This window comes from Dysidea avara, chromosome 9 (genome assembly GCF_963678975.1).
Source record: "Dysidea avara chromosome 9, odDysAvar1.4, whole genome shotgun sequence".
NCBI classification, from domain to species: domain Eukaryota; kingdom Metazoa; phylum Porifera; class Demospongiae; order Dictyoceratida; family Dysideidae; genus Dysidea; species Dysidea avara.
Window position 1 is genome coordinate 11,416,261 of NC_089280.1, and position 18,340 is coordinate 11,434,600.

At 37.8% G+C, this 18,340-nt stretch overlaps 1 protein-coding gene across 2 annotated transcripts in view; it reads right to left on the bottom strand.

Annotated features, from left to right (window-relative positions):
- Positions 1-2,158: 2,158 nt before the first annotated feature.
- The window catches only part of LOC136265790 (uncharacterized), a 58,813-nt gene continuing 42,631 nt past the window's right edge, over positions 2,159-18,340 (bottom strand). For both annotated transcript variants that reach the window (XM_066060705.1, XM_066060706.1), the window contains 3 exons: positions 14,318-14,392; positions 3,787-3,849; positions 2,159-2,573 (listed from right to left, as the gene is read on the bottom strand). In XM_066060705.1, the coding sequence (XP_065916777.1) occupies positions 2,281-2,573; positions 3,787-3,849; positions 14,318-14,392 (431 nt within the window). In that variant the 3' untranslated portion in view covers positions 2,159-2,280. The remainder of the gene's footprint in view (positions 2,574-3,786; positions 3,850-14,317; positions 14,393-18,340) is intronic.

Here is an 18,340-nt window from a genome sequence, read left to right on the forward strand (position 1 = left end):
CTATTGCGAATGAATTTATAAGAATACACATGTTTACACGTGTTTACATGTGCACACCTACGAAATTCTATACTTAGGGCAGAACCCCCCTTTTGGAAATCCTGCCTACGCCCCTGATACTTACAGGCTTTGCCTTTACCCGTATTTAATCATAATCTTAATGCCACGGAGTTATAACACGAAATCCAACTTTGTGTAGCAAGTGCATGCGAGATCGAGATACTCTAATAGAGCAGTCACCCTGAAGAGAATTCAAGAGATTGGCTAGGAACAAGTAATCTGTATAGAGATCAGCTACAAACAAATCACCTGTAGAGAGTTCATGATCAGTAGCAAACAATTCACTCTGTAGATAGATCAGCTAGAAGAAGTTACCTTGTAGGGAGTTCAGCTACACCATGTATAGAGAGTTCAGCTACAAACAAATCGCCCTGTAGAGAGATCAGCTAGAAGAAGTTATCTTGTAGAGAGTTCAGCTAAAACAATTCACCCTGTACAGAGATCTGCTAGAAGAAGTTATCTTGTAGAGAGTTCAGCTAAAACAATTCACCCTGTAGAGACATCAGCTAGAAGAAGTCGCCTTGTTGAGTGTTCAGTTACAAAGAAATCACGCACCATGTAGATAATTCTGTAACAAATATACGTATTATATTATATATAATCTGTACATTTATTGATAAAATTAGAAATATTTAAAGTATTTAACATCTGCTTCATCTTTTCTTGGTAAAGAAAAAAAAGATAGGTTAAAAAGTCCCAAAGCCTTGGGGTATACAAATACAAAAAGTGAAATCTAATCCAAAACAGCCAAGCTGTAAAAAAAGAGTGCAGCCCTCAAAAAGGCTATGGTGAAATCCAAGGTGGCAGCCAAAAAATGGCTGTGATGGTAGGTTAATGGTAAAAATTTTAATAATGACAATTCAGGTGAATTTGGTGCCACTTTTTTTCACCCTAGCTTTTTTTACAGCTTGGTTGTATTGGATTAGATAGGATTATCATGGCAGAACAGTTTATTCAGTAGCTAATAGTAAAGCAGAGGGTTACTGAATCTTCACAAGAATTTATGGTTCTAGCTACCTGAGATACTCTCAGCAGCATCTGTAACGCATAAAACTGACAAAAATTCATAAATGTTTCTTGCAATTGTTTGTAGTGCATCTTGTAACCCTGATAGTTTCCTTGTAACTCAGCTCTTCTGGTCTAGGATTCATAACTCCTCTTTGATCAGTTAAGCTTGTAGTCTGACTTAGCTGCAACACCACTGATCCTTCCAGCACTTTATATGATAATGGATGCTTATACTGCTGTGTTAAATATCTAGTTTAGCTAACTGTAGCTGTTTTTTGTTTCAGTGGATGAAATCTTTCAAAATGTGTTATTGATGACTTCAAATGCCATAACAAACCATTTACCAAAGCTATGCACTGGAATTTGTGCATTTTGTAGCTGACTATAGACTCGAAGTTGATGGTCTGCGCTAGACTATGCGGTTGATCAAAGGGTGTATCATGTGTATGGTGCAGTGCCATCTAGCTGTTTATGTGCTCCACCCTATCATGTGGAAAATTTCCCACGATTTTTGTACTGTATTTTTCCAAGATCTTGCTGTGTACAAAGTGCCATGCGCTAATGCGCACGCATACGAGTTACGAAATTTGGAGTTCAGCCACGTGGTTAATAGGGCTGGGCGGTTTCTCGGTATTATAGTAATACCGCGGTATTGCAATGAAACGATATCTGTATCGCGTAGATTTCGGTGAAACGATATCACGATATCGATATTATTACGATTTTTAGTGTTTGACAGCTTATTAAGCCCTTAAGGTTGTTATAATGCACCTCAAATAATCACGTGATACTACTGCAAACAAGGACCTAGTACTAGCTAGTCAATTTTTTTTACAAAGATCGAGATACTCTAATAGAACAGTCAACTAGGATCGAGATACCCTAATAAAGCAGTCAGCTACTCTAATATAGCAGTCATCTTTAATAACCGCGATAAATAGTAATATCGTGATATATTTCTGCACGATATATCGTGAAGCGAAACTCCAATACCGCCCAGCCCTACGGCACGTGGTCTTACAGTACAGGTACAAATACTGTACCGTCAGTAATCATAGCATTATATACCTGTGTAATTAATGACTGAAAAAAAAATCCTAGAATTATTAAAAATGATCAAGAAAGTTACAAAAATACACATAGTAATTGAGTATGCAAATAATTAAAGTAATAATAAACTTAGATGATTATAGCCAATAGCATAAAAATATTTTAATCATACTTACAATCGTACAGAAATTTAACATGTTCTTGCTTAACTTGATTTGCATTGAGAATTTTAATAAGTTCAGCCAGCATAGGTTGTTTTGACTCAATGTATTGAGCAAGTGTTTCATACATTTTATAGTGCATTTGTGGGTAATCATCAATCTTTTGCTTTTGGTCTTGTGTAAGACAAAAATCCCGATACAGCATTCTGTGGTTTATTTCATCATCAGAGAGCCGCCTCGCCAACTCCTTTACCATAAAATTGTGTTTATTGGCATCCAGCTGCACGCCATCTTCTGTATGTAATAAAAACATGCATACGAGAGTAAACAGATGTAAGAACAGTAGAAGGTGTGGTGTATATTTGAATATAGCAATACACATTTCTAAAGAATACATGGTCACATGGTTCATAACAATAATAAAGTGGGTATTACACATCATATTATAGATGGAATGAAAAATACAAATGCCATGTACATATAGCAAATATGGGCACTTTGCGTTTTAAGTATTTGCAAAGGTTGGCAGATTAAGGCTATGGTAAACAATTGATTAGGTACCTTTTAACAAGCAGAGAAGCAAATTTTTAACAACTGTGACATGATAGTGATACAACTATTTGAACTTGTAAAACAACAATAACTGCACAATTATATTTTGGAGGCTCTGGATACAAGGTACAGCACTGATTAACTTATGGTATTGCATCTACATTCTCTTGCATGACAGCATTTCAAAGCTATAAATAAAACATTACCTCACTTCTGTTTAGCACTTCTTTTCTCTTGCTTGCTTGCAGCAGCACGCATAGTGTACCAACCCAGGAAGGAGAATGTCGCAGAGTGCAACATTGGAGAATATTTTGGAGACGATTCCTATGACAGCCGTTTGAGGAACGTACTTCTGAAACAACCAGGACAGCAATGCACAAAGCCCATCCAGTCACCAGGACTGCTGTAACAAAGGCACCAATAGTAGATCAGTTCGTAAAGGAATACCTGAAGTCATGACTCCCTAGGCAAGAGGACAATGACCTGGCTGTATTGCAGTTAATGCTTCTGGAGGTCTGTGGGTCCATGACCTGTTTATGACTTATTGAAAATGTGTCTTATTTATTGTGTTTCTGTATAGTGAGGAGCAGTGACTCACCTAGGGACTTGTGACCTGACTCCATTGATCTCAAGGTGTAAGTGCTTCTGATTTTATGTAGGAAATTCATTTACATTGATTATTGTACATTTGTAAAGTGCAGTTTGGCACTTTGTTATTGTTTTGATCATCATGACTTACACTTGACTGCATGCTCACCATTCAAAAAGAAGAACGGAAGTAAGGTAATGTTTTATTTATAGCCCTGAAATGCTGTCATGCAAGAGAATGTAGGAGCAATGCCATAAGTTAATCAGTGCTCTATACCTTGTATCCTACACCTCTTCATACAATCACAATTCCCTTTATGGACCTTGTCCTCAGGGAATTATTTAATTACATACGTATAAGGCATACGATTTAGCTGATGTCCATTGTTTGCAGATCCTTTACCATCAGGCTCATCACGTTCACTGTTTTCTGTAAAAAAATTGATCATTAATAAAGTACGCCTTGTATGTATATACCATGCTTAATTTTATGAACACTTTAATTATGATATTTCAATTACTAGTGTGCATTCTGTAAGAGTAGTTGTAGTACATAGAGACAAATATTCTTTTTGCATTGGACTCACTACTAATAATATCCTAGCATATGTAGCTTATAGTGGGATACAGAAAAGAACTTAGTAAGGACACTTCAACTGTACTTGTTGACAGTAATATTGATCACATGCTATTGTTGTGGTGTAACAACTGTTGCTAATCAGTGGGGGATTATCCTAGCTCGTTCCTAAATAGATGGTAAACCACAGTTGCAAGGCTAGAGGCCAAACAAAGCAGCGCACGGACACCACTTTACGCCACAAAAACAAATTCACGGAAGTGCCTTCTGTGCTTTGCCATTCCTCTTATCTTCAATCAATTAATGGTAGTCTTCTTCTCACGCCAGGAAACCTACTAAGGCATTAATTTTCTGTATCGACACTTTCTTTGAAGGAACACATTTAGTATGCCACAAAACTATTTGTGGTGCATATTGGACTGTGGTATCCATGGTAGTCAGATAGCTACACAGCAATGTTCAAACAAAAAGTTATAAAAACTAGTACAATAAAAAAATATTAATTCAAAAATGAAGTAGGGTTCCAGGAGATGATGGTAGCTATGAGAAAAAATCCCTACTTGGCATTGAAAAGATGGCAAGAACATGCCAATTTAGTAATTTTCCCACATTACTAAAATGCCAAGTATGAAGTTTCCCTCATATGTAGCTACAGTAGCATCATCTCTGGTTTCACTACATTTTATCACTGAAACCTTGCTTCATTTTTAACCCTTAAACCCGCAAAGAACTTAGCAGAATGTGTGTTTACACAATATGGGCATGCATGGTAATGTTAGGTGGGGTAAATTAATTCTTATAGCCTAAAACAACACATTATTCAAAAGTCTGTTCACTGGCCTACTTGGAGAACTACAGTGACTTACTTGTTATGAAATGATGAACAGCAGCGAATCACATTTCCGTGTTTCAAAATTCTTGCCATGTCTTTAATTTCGATTGTGGGTTTACTCACATGGGTCATGTATGGCCTGATGGAAGAAAAATTTATGGCAAAACGAACAGAACTTGTTGTAAGCTGATAGGAGCAACCACCATCAAGTTATGGATCATTTTATAAGAGTATGCATGTTTCCTTGCCAAAAAGTTATTTATATGGCTAGTGTTGGCCTCACTGTTTAACGTTAGAAAAACCTTTGGTATCATTTGTTATATCACATTGTCAGCTAGAGACAATCCGCCCTAGAGAAATCGGCTAAAAACAAGTCACCCTGTAGAAAGATCAAATCATGCATTCATGGTGTAGAGAAATCAGCTAGAAGTAGAATGACGTAAATTGTGTAGCCATAGGATGGATGCTTCAAAAATTACAGTGCTTTGTGCAAGGCATGCGTATTTGGACCAATTTTCTGGCCTATGCAGGTTTAAGGGCAAAGTTAATAATTGCACCTGTATCCCTTAGGCTTCATCCTTGTTCCTTTGACAGGTACAGTGTACAAAGAACATCATGTTGGACCAAACTTTATTATGGTAAAAGCTATTTGCATTGCAAAAGTTTCATGACCGACAGTTATATATATATATATATATATTAGGGTTGGGACGAATATTGAAATTTATCTTCAAATATTTGCTTGTAATGGACTTGTCAATTTCATGCCCCACCCCCGGGCGTCCCCACACCCCAGGTGGGGATTTGACATTGCCCACCCCTGGGGCAATTGACAGTTGTCTAATTTACTGATAGATTTTCGGTAGTTGCATTTCTAAACAATAAAATCGCACTTGCTATAATTTTACTAGCTACAGGGCAGGTTTATTACTAGTCACATGCATGAAATATACGCTTAGTCATCCTTGAGGTGTTGTCAAATACCCTACTATGAGGGTGGGGACATAGTGGGATTTGACAGCCGATTTTGCCCCAGTAGTGGGGAATTTGACACCACGATTTGTCAAATCCCCTGTATTCCCCACCCCCCTGGGGGTGGGGGCATGAAATTGACAAGTGCATAAAATTTTCTAACATTCAAAGCTTCGGTGTTAGCTTTCAAGTTACAAGTTTTCTTGTACTTACTAACTTAAGTTTTATCTTTCTAGTCCTATTTAATAAGTTTGCAAGCACTGGAAAGTGCATAGCAGCAGTACTGAATGATGCAATCGATCAATTGCAAATGGGCGTGTCCGCTATACTGCAATCATGCATAGGTAAACAGCAACTAATGGCTAAACGGACATTTCCCTGCAATATCTATCACTTTATATATGGTGTTTCAAGGCTATAACTATGGTAGCAAGCTAAACTGCGATGGTTTAAAAGTGGACGTGACATTCACGAAGAGACGAACATCGATTGCATAAGATCAATAAGCAGCTGCAATAAAGACAACGACGTTTATTTGTAATTCTTTCGTAAACAATATGCGCATTACGAAGCTTTGAAGGATACTTTTAAAATTCGAAGTTTACTTAACCTTCGAACCACCGAAACATTTGAAGCTTCGTCCCAGCCCTAATATATATATATATATATATATATATATATATAAAGAACTTTTCGCCATACAAGCACAAGTGTTCTATATTGGGCAGTTATAGAACACTTTAATAGACCACAGTTCTATATCAGGTAGTTATAGAACTGTCTATTTTGTAGGCTGTTACTCACTCATTCTATTCTGGCCAGTATAAACAATCAACCAAGCCAGTCTAGGCTGATAGCCCGACTGTGTTGGCTGACCAGTCAACCCAACCAGTAAGAGCCAAACCACTGGATTTAATTTATAAACACGCTTGAAGATTTTGATGATGGTTGCTTGTGGTCAACAGCAGCGAATGTTCTTACTACGTTTTGTTCACATAAACAGACGAGTCCTAGGAATATCACGGAAATATGCTTATTAAAGTACCACAATCGAAAACTTTTAGTTGTGGGGAAGACGGACTAGACTCACAAAACGACTAATGCAGGTGCAGCACAGTGCAACACAGGCGCAATGCCTATTCTACCGATGATAACACTACTCTGTGAGTTTCTAATTATTTTGTGTGTCTTGTGTGTATTTCAAGTTGAAAGTTCTCTATACCATTTAAAGTACTGCCTTTGCTTGTGCTTTAACTAAATACATATATATCTAACGTCAACTAGAAATTTTGCAGGACAAAATTTTGACTGTGTTTTGGTTTCACTAAAATTTTATCCTTACAAATGAATTTTGCACTGAGTCAACCAAAATTTTGCATCTCAAAGGATTATTAGTAGCTAGACAGTTGATTAAGGGAGGCAGCCCCATAAAGCATTTGATAAACTGTGGTACTGAAAGCTTTTAATATTCGCCTCTGCTTTATTAGCATCTCGGCTGCATGCCTCGTGCTTTATTTTTCATATAGCACTCACGGCAATGCTTTAAATGATTTATGTAACTTTCTAGTCGTGTAGCTCACCATACACTAGGACTCGTAATTAACATGTGTTGCACAAATTATTAGCAGCCTGAATGCACACAAACTAACTCATGCATAGTTCACCATAGTTTGGCATAGTAGACGTTCATCGCGTATTTTGGCAGGTTTTGGTCACATCCCACAATCAATTCTATTGTGACACATGGTGAAGTATTTCCGTGACATCTCCAGGACTTGTCCGTTTACATTAACAAACGTAACAGCAACGTTACCTTCTCCCACCCATCATCGAAGCATTTAGGTATCGCTATAAAAGCAATCCAGTGGTAGAACTTGTATTGGCTGGAGTGATTGACCACTCAGTGCAGCGAAGGCTATCAGCCTTCACTGGCTTGGGCAATTAGTCGTACTGGCATGAGCGTCATAGCCTGCACTAAAAGCACGTGGGAAACTGTACTTTATTGCCCACAAAGAGTGCTTTATTGCAATAAAACACTCTTCGCAATGTAATAAAGCACTCTTGGTAGGCAATAAAGCACTGTTTGCCCTAAAGTGTACTTTATGAAATTTAAAGTACATTTTTCCCTTTAATCTTGCTCACGCAAAGTTTTATAATGGATTCTAGTGTGTATCTATTTCCCAAAGAAAATTAGGTATGTGTTAAAGAAAATACATAGTACAACCCTGTATGTGGTTGTTTGACTATAGATTCATCTTTAGCTACATATGTGTATGCACTAAAATGGCATTAATTACCTACATCATTTCTTATAAAAACTGTAAGTGACAAACCTGTAAAGGCTTGTGTGACCTTAGTGTAATGTATGTAATGTATGCATTAACTATATTCCATTCAAAAACCTTCTTACCATAAAGCTTCACAGTCACACAGAACTCATATGCTGTGAAGCAAAGGAGATCAGGCTACTTGTGAAACTTGATTATTCATAGCTATACTATAGTGCTGGCACGATATAGAAAAACTCTATATCATATATCACCAAGGTTTATGTCACACATATGTGACCTAGTCTGAGAAAACTGGTCTTATTGCCCATGTCAGCAGATTCGATTTTTCATCCAGGACACAAAGCTACATGAATAAACTATCTAATTACACAATCAAAATCAGCTAGACTTGAGTGGTCTGGTTTTGCTGGCTGCTTTTCCCAAGCCCAGTGGCGATCCGTATGTGTGGTGTGGGGCCTTAATGGAGCTCTGGTCAGCCTAGGGATGACTGTATGTGGCTGTACAGCTCTGTGGTGTTGAATAAGTATCTCTGCTGTGAATTTCCTTTCATTTTAGCCAGTTTTGAGACCTCAATGACCCAAAACTTGGCCTAATTCATCCCTTGGCCTTCCTTTTCAATTTTTGAACACCACCTTGCCCACCTTCCAGGGCCCCGTCTCCCACCCAATTTGCAGCTCGTCTGATACAGTCAACCTTGGTTTAAAAACTATCTAAAATGGTGGGAAACTTAGTTGTTGGCTATTTGCACAGTGGATGCTCTGGAAGGTAAGGAATTGGTGTAAAACATGTGAAAATTTGGTACACATAGCTTCAACCATTGGCGAGCTACAACACACTAAATACTTAAAACCGGCGTTTCTCGATACTTTTAAATAGGCGATAAGCCTGGTTTTCCCAGACTGGGTCACATACAACTACAGATTTATAGCCAGATGCTCCAGAACAGCTAACTTACCAATTTCAGCCATGAAAGACATCCAGAAGTAGTGCCAGCCACTTAGAACAGCCATAGCAGCCAGTTTATAACTTTGTATTATTGGGTGGATCACATGATCTCACGTGACACAGTTGTACAACTACAGATTTATAGCCAGATGTTCCAGAACAGCTAACTTACCAATTTCAGCCATGAAAGACATCCAGAAGTAGTGCCAGCCACTTAGAACAGCCACAGCAGCCAGTTTATAATTGGGTGGATCACGTGATCTCACGTGACACAGTTGTATTACAACTACAGATTTATAGCCAGATGCTCCAGAACAGCTAACTTACCAATTTCAGCCATGAAAGACATCCAGAAGTAGTGCCAGCCATTTAGAACAGCCACAGCAGCCAGTTTACAACTTTGTATTATTGGGTGGATCACGTGATCTCTCGTGACACAGTTGTATGTGACCCAGTCTGAGAAAACCGGTCTTATCGCCCATGTCAGCAGATTCGATTTTTCACCCAGGACACAAAGCTACATGAATAAACTATCTAATTCCACAATCAAAATCAGCTAGACTTGAGTGGTCTGGTTTTGCTGGCTGCTTTTCCCAAGCCCAGTGGCGATCCGTATGTGTGGTGTGGGGCCTTAATGGAGCTCTGGTCAGCCTGGGGATGACTGTATGTGGCTGTACAGCTCTGTGGTATTGAATAAGTACCTCTGCTGTAAATTTCCTTTCATTTTAGCCAGTTTTGAGACCTCAATAGCCCAAAGCTTGGCCTAATTCATCTCTTGGCCTTCCTTTTCAATTTTTGAACACCACCTTGCCCGCCTTCCAGGGCCCCTGCCTCCCACCCAATTTGCAGTTCGCCTGATACAGTTAACCTTGGTTTAAAAACTATCCAAAATGGTGGGAAACGTAGTTGTTGGCTACTTGCACAGTGGATGCTCTGGAAGGTAAGGAATTGGTGTAAAACATGTGAAAATTTGGTACACATAGCTTCAACCATTGGCGAGCTACAACACACTAAATACTTAAAACCGGTGTTTCTCGATACTTTTAAATAGGTGATAAGCCCGGTTTTCCCAGACTGGGTCACATATCATGATATAGAGCTAATTGTAACATTAGTAAGACAAACATATACATACTCTTCATTGTAAGTTTAAATTTAAGTTGGATTTAATTAATACCACAAGCAAAAGCTACTCTTGTTTATCAGGTTTTAAAGGACATGACTAAAACATGGAATGGACTGGGAAAATGGACTAACAAACGGACTAGGAAGAACTTGCCTGAAAACGTTTTTTGGCCATAGAAATTCACTGTATAGCTGCTAGAAAGAATATAACATGCAACAACGACCTGAAACAAACTTCTGAACTGCTCTGAACATGATGTCGAAGTGTGCTCAAGCCGATACTAAGCCCTGTGCTTAAAGATAGTCTGAAATTAAATTCATTTTGTGTTTAATTAATAGCGTACTTTTGTTTCGCATTTGTAAACAAGAAGCTTTAAGTCTGTTAAGACACTATGTTACTTGGATTTCATGGTCTGGTTAATTGCTGCAATTAGTTTGATGGCTGATCTTCAGCTTTACAGGTGACAGCTTGTGACAGGTAAGTTTCATGGAGGGACCACGTAGTATTTAATCAGCTGGCAAGGCAGTGGCTACTACAAATACAGTTTGTGTTATTTTGTTTGTTAAACTTGTTTACAACACTAACCGACAACTTCGCTGTCACAGGCGCTCATACTGGCAGACTGGCGCTTTGAAGTTATCCCAGGGTTTAATGGTGGCTCAAGCACGCGTTCAGAGGTTTGTTTATACGTGTTATATTCTTTGTAGCAGCAATGTAGTGAGTATCTATGGCAAAAAAAAACATTTTCAGGGAAGTTCCTTCCAGCCCGTTTGCGAGTCCATTTTCCCAGTCCGATCCGTGTTTTAGTCATGTCCGTTTTAAATGCATTTTGCCACTGCTTTACAGTTGATACAAGTGGCTGACACCACACAGAAACCTTAAAACCTCTCAGTTTACTTTGGGGTTGGCTTGTTTACCACACACTACACCATCAACACATAACTTAATTAAATGCCAAATACCATATGTCTGGCCTCCCCCACATCATTATACTAAGTGGCACCACTATTGTGCAACCATCGATATAACTGATTGGCTATATCATATCATATCACCACCTTGTTATATCGATACTATCGATGTATCAATATATCGTGGCAACACTACTATACTAGAACCTAGTACATGAGATTCAGCATAATTCCACAGCACCATCGTCAGAGTTGCCACCACCACAAATTATTAGAATCAATGCGCCTAAGGCTTTGTAGTTGTATTACTTTTACCAAGAGTTCATAATATTTGTATGGGGGAGAGTGTCTAACTGGAGTACATTCAGCAAACATACTGCTGCAAGTAACACCTCAGGCTTCTCTTAGAAGAAAGGCTTGACCTTATCAACATCAATCATCACCTATCAACAGTTCTCTGTTATCAGTAGAATCAGGCTAGAGGTGTACATATGATCAAAAGTGAACTTGTAGCAGTGTGTTTGTACAGGCCATACTGGCAGTTAGACACTCTCCCCCATACAATTATCATGAACTCTTGCTTTTACTCACCCACAAATTATGATCAGTTCATGAAGTCATTTGAACATTATGGTGATGGTAATAGGATCTTCATTAAAATAAGCTACTAATTGGTCTTCAATGTACACCCTTCATAGTTCCTTCAGTATAGAGGCTACAAAGCTAAAAACTTATAACTACTATCATTTTGTTTAGGTGGACAGGCATTTTGAATGGAGTATTGTATGAAGGTGTTAAAAAGCCAACTTGGATGAGTTTGTTGTTGGAGCTACAGCAGTCACATGATTAAACTAAATTGATGCTCAATAACATTTATATGGCTAAATGTCACAGATAGAAAGACTAAACATCACTGGATTGGATTTGCCCAATAAATCTGCCCCATACACAATGACCTTCACCATTACATTGGTAATTCCATTAGAAATGCATCCACTTTCCATGCCCCTAGTTTGGCAGATTATTATGGCCTGACCACTTCTTTTTGTCTTGTTATAGCTGTTGTGTGTGTTTCTCATGCCAGAATATTTAGAAGGAGAAGGGGCTGGCAGTCCACAAGTGTGATGCAGACCATAATTTAGAGGAGAGGGAACCAGCAGCTCCGTCACAAATGACTTGTGTGAGAAATTTCAGGAGACCAGGAGACCTCAAGAGACACAAGTGTCTTCCAGAAAGGGAAAAACCCATGCATCGACAGCACAGGGCAACAGTGTCAATGTTGGCTAAAGATTGCTAAAGGTCTTGCAGTCCAAAAAAATCGTGTAGTCTACAAGCAACACGATTTTTTTGGACTGCAAGACCTTTAGCAATCTTTAGCCAACATTGACACTGTTGCCCTGTGCTGTCGATGCATGGGTTTTTCCCTTTCTGGATAGATGTATTTCTGAAAGACCCACTCAGGCAGTGTCCAACAGGAACAGGAACAGGAACAGGTGTGCGTGTGTGTGCGTGCATGCATGTGTATATATGTGCATGTGAGGCAGCATAGCCAAGTGGCTAGAACATCAGCCTGGTAATCAAAAAGTTTCCAGTTTGATGCTCGGTTACACCAAATTGGTGTTGTTGTTGTTTCCTTGAGCAAGGAACTTTACTCACATTGCTCCAGTCTACCCACCTGTTTAGATGGGGACCTGGTGGCCTGGTGTCAACTGGGGAAGCAGCCCACCCAGCTGTAACATCAATGGGTACTTGGTATTAACTGGGAAAGCAAATGCCAACTGTCCATGTCTCACACAGTGGGTGAAGGTCCAGGTGGAACTTCAGGTGTCTATATCCTGACCTATGGGACATGGTAAAGCATTTTGCAGGTTACTAGTCTTGCCCCAAGAGGATTTGCCTGTGCTGACTCCTACTATTTGAATAGTGTACAGGTGTCCCATTGCTGGTTCACTGGGTAGGCGTGACCATGCTAGCATGGCAGCTGAAGGTTTTGCATTTTTTTCCCGTGTGTGTGTGTGTGTGTGTGTGTGTGTGTGTGTGTGTGTGTGTGTGTGTGTGTGTGTGTGTGTGTGTGTGTGTGTGTGTGTGTGTGTGTGTGTGTAAATCAGTTTACACAAAGAATTGTACTATCAATATAGTAGTCTAAGTGTAACAAATTAATTAGTTACACAGTTGTACTTACAAACAGCATGCTTGTCTAGCTTGCACATAAACAGAAGCACTTCATAAATGTATATGCATGCTACAGAAGAAAACTACAACACAAGCCTATGCTAAAAGGTTTGTTCTTTGATCGTTTTGCCTACTGTGATTAGATAATCTTCAATGCAAAATTGGCTACGTTGAAGGAAAAACAGTTAAGTATGGTGGTCTGTTATGAACCTATACATGTAGTTTTAGTTATGTATTCCTTTTACAGATTTTTGTGGTTTATCAATAACAACATTGGTACCTGCTTAATGTGCTGGACCATCTCCATGATGACTGCAGCTTTAATTAAAGGTTGTATACCAATATAAACTTTCAAAGAGATTCAAGCAACCATATACAAGAGTCAACTCATGTACATATTCCTTTTACCAATTCGTAGTGTGGAACAAATTACCAGATACTATCAACCACAAAATTTTAAACATCTAAGTAACAGTTAATACTACTATTTGTACACATGCCACACCTTTATGTACATTTACATTTGCTTGTCAAGTTCTGTACATACAATTAAAAACTTAATGAGCAAGCAGTATTTCATATTAGAGCCCAGACCTATAGTACCACTCAAATGCAATGTTATCTCGTGATTGTGCAAATGAATTAAAAAATTCTTGTGATTGTGCGAGCAATTATAAAATTTGCTAACTAAAGGGCGTGGCACCCATTTTGTTTACAAGTATGCATCCCAAAATGAAATAGGATGAATACTCATGAGCGAAATGGTGCCATACTCTTTAACTAGTAAGTTTTTTTTAATTGCTCACACTCTCGCAAGACGACGTTGTGTTTAAACGGTGCTGTATGTACAGAAAAAAAGTTTTTAAAACATGTGAAATCAGTGATGATGGCCAAAAAGTGTTTGCAATAAATATCATTATAGCCATTTCTTGGTCACTACTTTGATAAATCCATTAACACTGCGTGTTTTAAGGCTCCACCTTTTTCATACACTTTTATTGTTTTGGTCTAAATTGGTTTGTTGTTATTTGTATGCAAATCCTAAAGTAGGTATAAAATTAAAAAAACTTACTTTGAGACTCATTTAGTAATTCAACTGCTGGATCTAATGAAGTCTGTGATGATGATGAAGGACCACCTTGGCTTTCTACAAATATAAGTAATGGTAATATTCTTTGTTTATTACTGCCATTAACTTTTTGGTGCTCTTATGCTACAAGAGCCCATTAAATTCTATGTATTACAGGGGATTTATTACTTCTTGCAACACAGAAGGCAAAATTCAAACAACGTAAAGTGTCATATGGCTTCTTTAATTGACCAAAGAATGTTGTTCTATAGGCCATATTAGGAATGATAACAGTAAACAACCAACATAATGGGAGTGAACTATACATGTTTGTGGCTAGTTAACATGTAAGAAGCCATACCAAGCTCTACGCTTTTCAATGTTGCAAGAAGTAATAAATCCCCTGTACACAGCATAGCATAGCAGATTATGTGAGGATACAAAATAACAGCCAAGCTGTGAAAAAGTGGTGCAGCCTTAAAAAGCCTGGGTGAAAAAATGTTGTGAAATCAAAGGTGGCGGCCAAGAAATGGCTGAAATGATGTTAATGCTAATAAATTTTAACAATGCACATAGCCATTATTAATTTTTTTAGCATTAACATAATTGCAGCCATTTCTTGGCCACCACCTTTGATTTCACAGCTTTTTTCACCCAGGCTTTTTAAGGCTGTACCGCTTTTTCCCAGCTTGGCTGTATTTTTTTTGCTTTTTTTTTGTGTGGATTTCACTTCTTTTTGCACTTTATAAGGCCCCAAAACCAGCCTATGGCTGACTTTGAGGTTTGTTTTTACACACATTTCTTCTTTTCTATGTAGATACAATGATGATTATTGCATGTGTGTTTAATGTTTCTACAGCAATTACAAAGGAAAATGATATAAAGATTGATAATCAGCCAATTTCCAGTCAATATTGTGTACTGACTGGTGCTGGAGAGCAGCCTTACAAAGGCAGCAATATTTAATTAAGCTGTTTGTTTATGGTTTGTGGCCACAAGCCAAAACAGTGATGTGTGAACACCAGCCTACTTGTACTTGTCAGCTATACATGAATGTGCAAAATGTATTTAAAACCATGTTATCCAGTGTTACCTTTGACTTGTGGGATGCATGAAGTTTCATTTAGCTAAAAGATTGTTGTACTGGACTAGAAACAGTGTGTTACATTAATTTATGACATGGTTACATTACTTTTGGCATGACTACATCTTTAGTACTGAAAGCTTAACACTGGGTACCAGTACATTTTTATGTTTTGACATGACAAAATCTGTGTTGTACTGGCAGTTTGATGGTACACTCAAAAAATTACCCCAGCCCTGCAATGGAAGGTGTGTCCAGGCTAAGGCAACCATCATGTTGGTATGGATGTGTATTAATTGGTTTTATAGCCACCTATAACATCAATGGAGTTTAGTTTCAAGATGCATAGCTAACTAATATTTTATATGTACGCATGTTTTGGCGTATATTACTGCTGATTTGTATGCAATGTAGTTATAGCTATATGTATTGATAAAGTGCCAATTATTTAATAAGCAAGATTAGAAAAGGTTTGTTTACTACAAGTTCTTGTTATAATCTTACAAGTTGTACCAGCTGCTAGAGTAGAGTAGTCTGGATGAAGCAGCTGTTTGCAATTCACACAGCATGAAACTTTATAGAGCAAATTTTTCCACTACCAAATGACAGTGTGATAACTTAGAAGTAAAACAACAAAAACTTTATCTCTGTTAGATCACTAGAAATTTACAATTTATGTTATTATGCAACAAATTAAATACATTATGAACTTTGCATGGCATGTAAATTAGTAGTTTGTATGGCCTAATGTAATGTTCTTTTTGGCATTCAAGGCCATTATAAAGTTTTAAGCTAATTCTTCATACTGCTGAATCTCAGATATATGAAACCCAAACAAAAAAAAAACCGACTCTGAAGCAGCATGCAAAATTCACCAGTTCTGTAGCCAAGGGTGGACCTATTATTGACCAACTCAATGTCTATTATCGTTTTATAGAATCCAGGTTCAAACAAGGAATTTTGGAACACTAAGCTGCCTTGTGCTGCTGTTTTGTTGTCCTAGCAGTTTAAATCAACTTCTATCATGTTTTACTGTTGATAAATGATGAGAAGTTTGTTTATGACTTAGTTTGTATATGATAGTCTGTTATTCTTGGCATGAAAATGGTATTGGTAGTATTTAACTGTGATGTTACTTATGCTGTAGTGCACACTGAGCCTTACACATGACATTCAGCTTAAGAAGAGACAGGCTGCAGTTATTCAAATATGCCAGCTTAATTTGGGGCATAATTAATAGGTAGCCAAAGCATTGAGCATATGCCAGCATAATAATGGCACAATTCTTGTGCAATGGTTTTCAGAAAAGCTGAAACTCTACATATTTTGCATGATGCAGAATGGATAGTGTGCAAACACAGCAAAAAAACAAACAAACAAACAGATTTACAGCTACATAGTTGTGAAGGAAAGACTAGTTAAAGATCAATAACTCCAATAGAACAGACCGCACGTTGTATATCCTATAGAACATTCACAGATGCATTAGATACTCTAATAGAGCAGTCAAGACACAATTTTATATGAGCATATTTGGACACAACTGGGCATAATAGGGGAAATTCTGGAGCAATGCTCAAAAGCATAATAGGCTATTTCAAAAGCATTAATAGGCTCAGGCCTAACCACCCTTCCCAGTGAAATAATGTTTATTAACACATATATACACATCTGTAAAGTCACCACTAATAGAACTTGGAATTTATATCCTTCATACTGTTCAACTATGATGGATTAGTGGCTGTACAAAGACAGCTGCTATGAATAATCAGAAAGACTTGCTGTGGTAGTTGGAAGTGATGAACAATGGAGATACCTAGGAGGAAATAGCTCAGAAAGAAAGGTGAATTAATTGCTGTTAATTCATTTTAAAATGTGAAACTTTAAAAGCATTAAAATACTTAAGTGTTTGTTTTATTGGAAATTGATTTGAGTGTATTTCAAAAACAGTACATAAGACTTTCTTGAAATTTTGGCAATTAGTATTGGTAGACTATTTTGTATTATCGGCAAGATTTAATTTTGAATTGTGTGGGAATACCAAGTGAAATACCTCAAACTGGATGCATCTGTTTCCAACAGAAAACTATCTTCGAAGCAGGCAGCACAAGAGCATACGTGAAGGCCTCCTCACATTGCTCACACCATTGATATTGTACATCCTTGCAGGTCAGCTTGTACATAAGCTGTATTGTAATGGAGTAGTTAAATATAAACCAACGGTAGTACGAGCTTAACCCTAGGAATGACCTCAATGACTTCAAATCTGTTGGCCTTGAGAAATTCTCAACAGCGTAGATCTTCTTATGGTCAGCTACTATACCACTACTAGACACAACATACCCAAGGTATTCTACTTTCTTGTGTACTAATGTACATTTGCTTGGTTTCAGCTTGAGATCTGCCTCTGCCTAGAGGTGTGCAATATATTGAAAATTTATCGATATCATGATAATTTTCCAGTATTATTATTGTATCGAATTCGATACTGCAAATACTGATCTCAGTATTTATCGATTAATCGATATATTGAGAAAATTTAGATAAAGTTACAGTATTTTGGTCTGTGATTGTGCCATCGCGCTAGAAACAAAGGTCAGTTATGTGTAATTTAGCCATTTTAAAAGCTTATCTACCAGTTTCCCACGCTTGCTAGTAGTATTACATATAGGGTTGGGCGGTATTCCGGTATTAGTAGTTAACAACGGTATAAACCCAATACCGGTATGCCTTTTTAATTATAACGAATACCGAAAGAAGTGCGCATGCGTAAAATGGATGCTAGTGAAGTGGACCACGAGGACAGTAACGACGATGAAGAAGCCACCGACAAAGAAGAATCCGACAATGTGAGACAAAAAGATAAAAAACTAAGTCAGTAGTGTGGGTACACTTTCGTGTTAACAAGGACGGGAAAAACATTTGTTTGTATTGTAAACGCC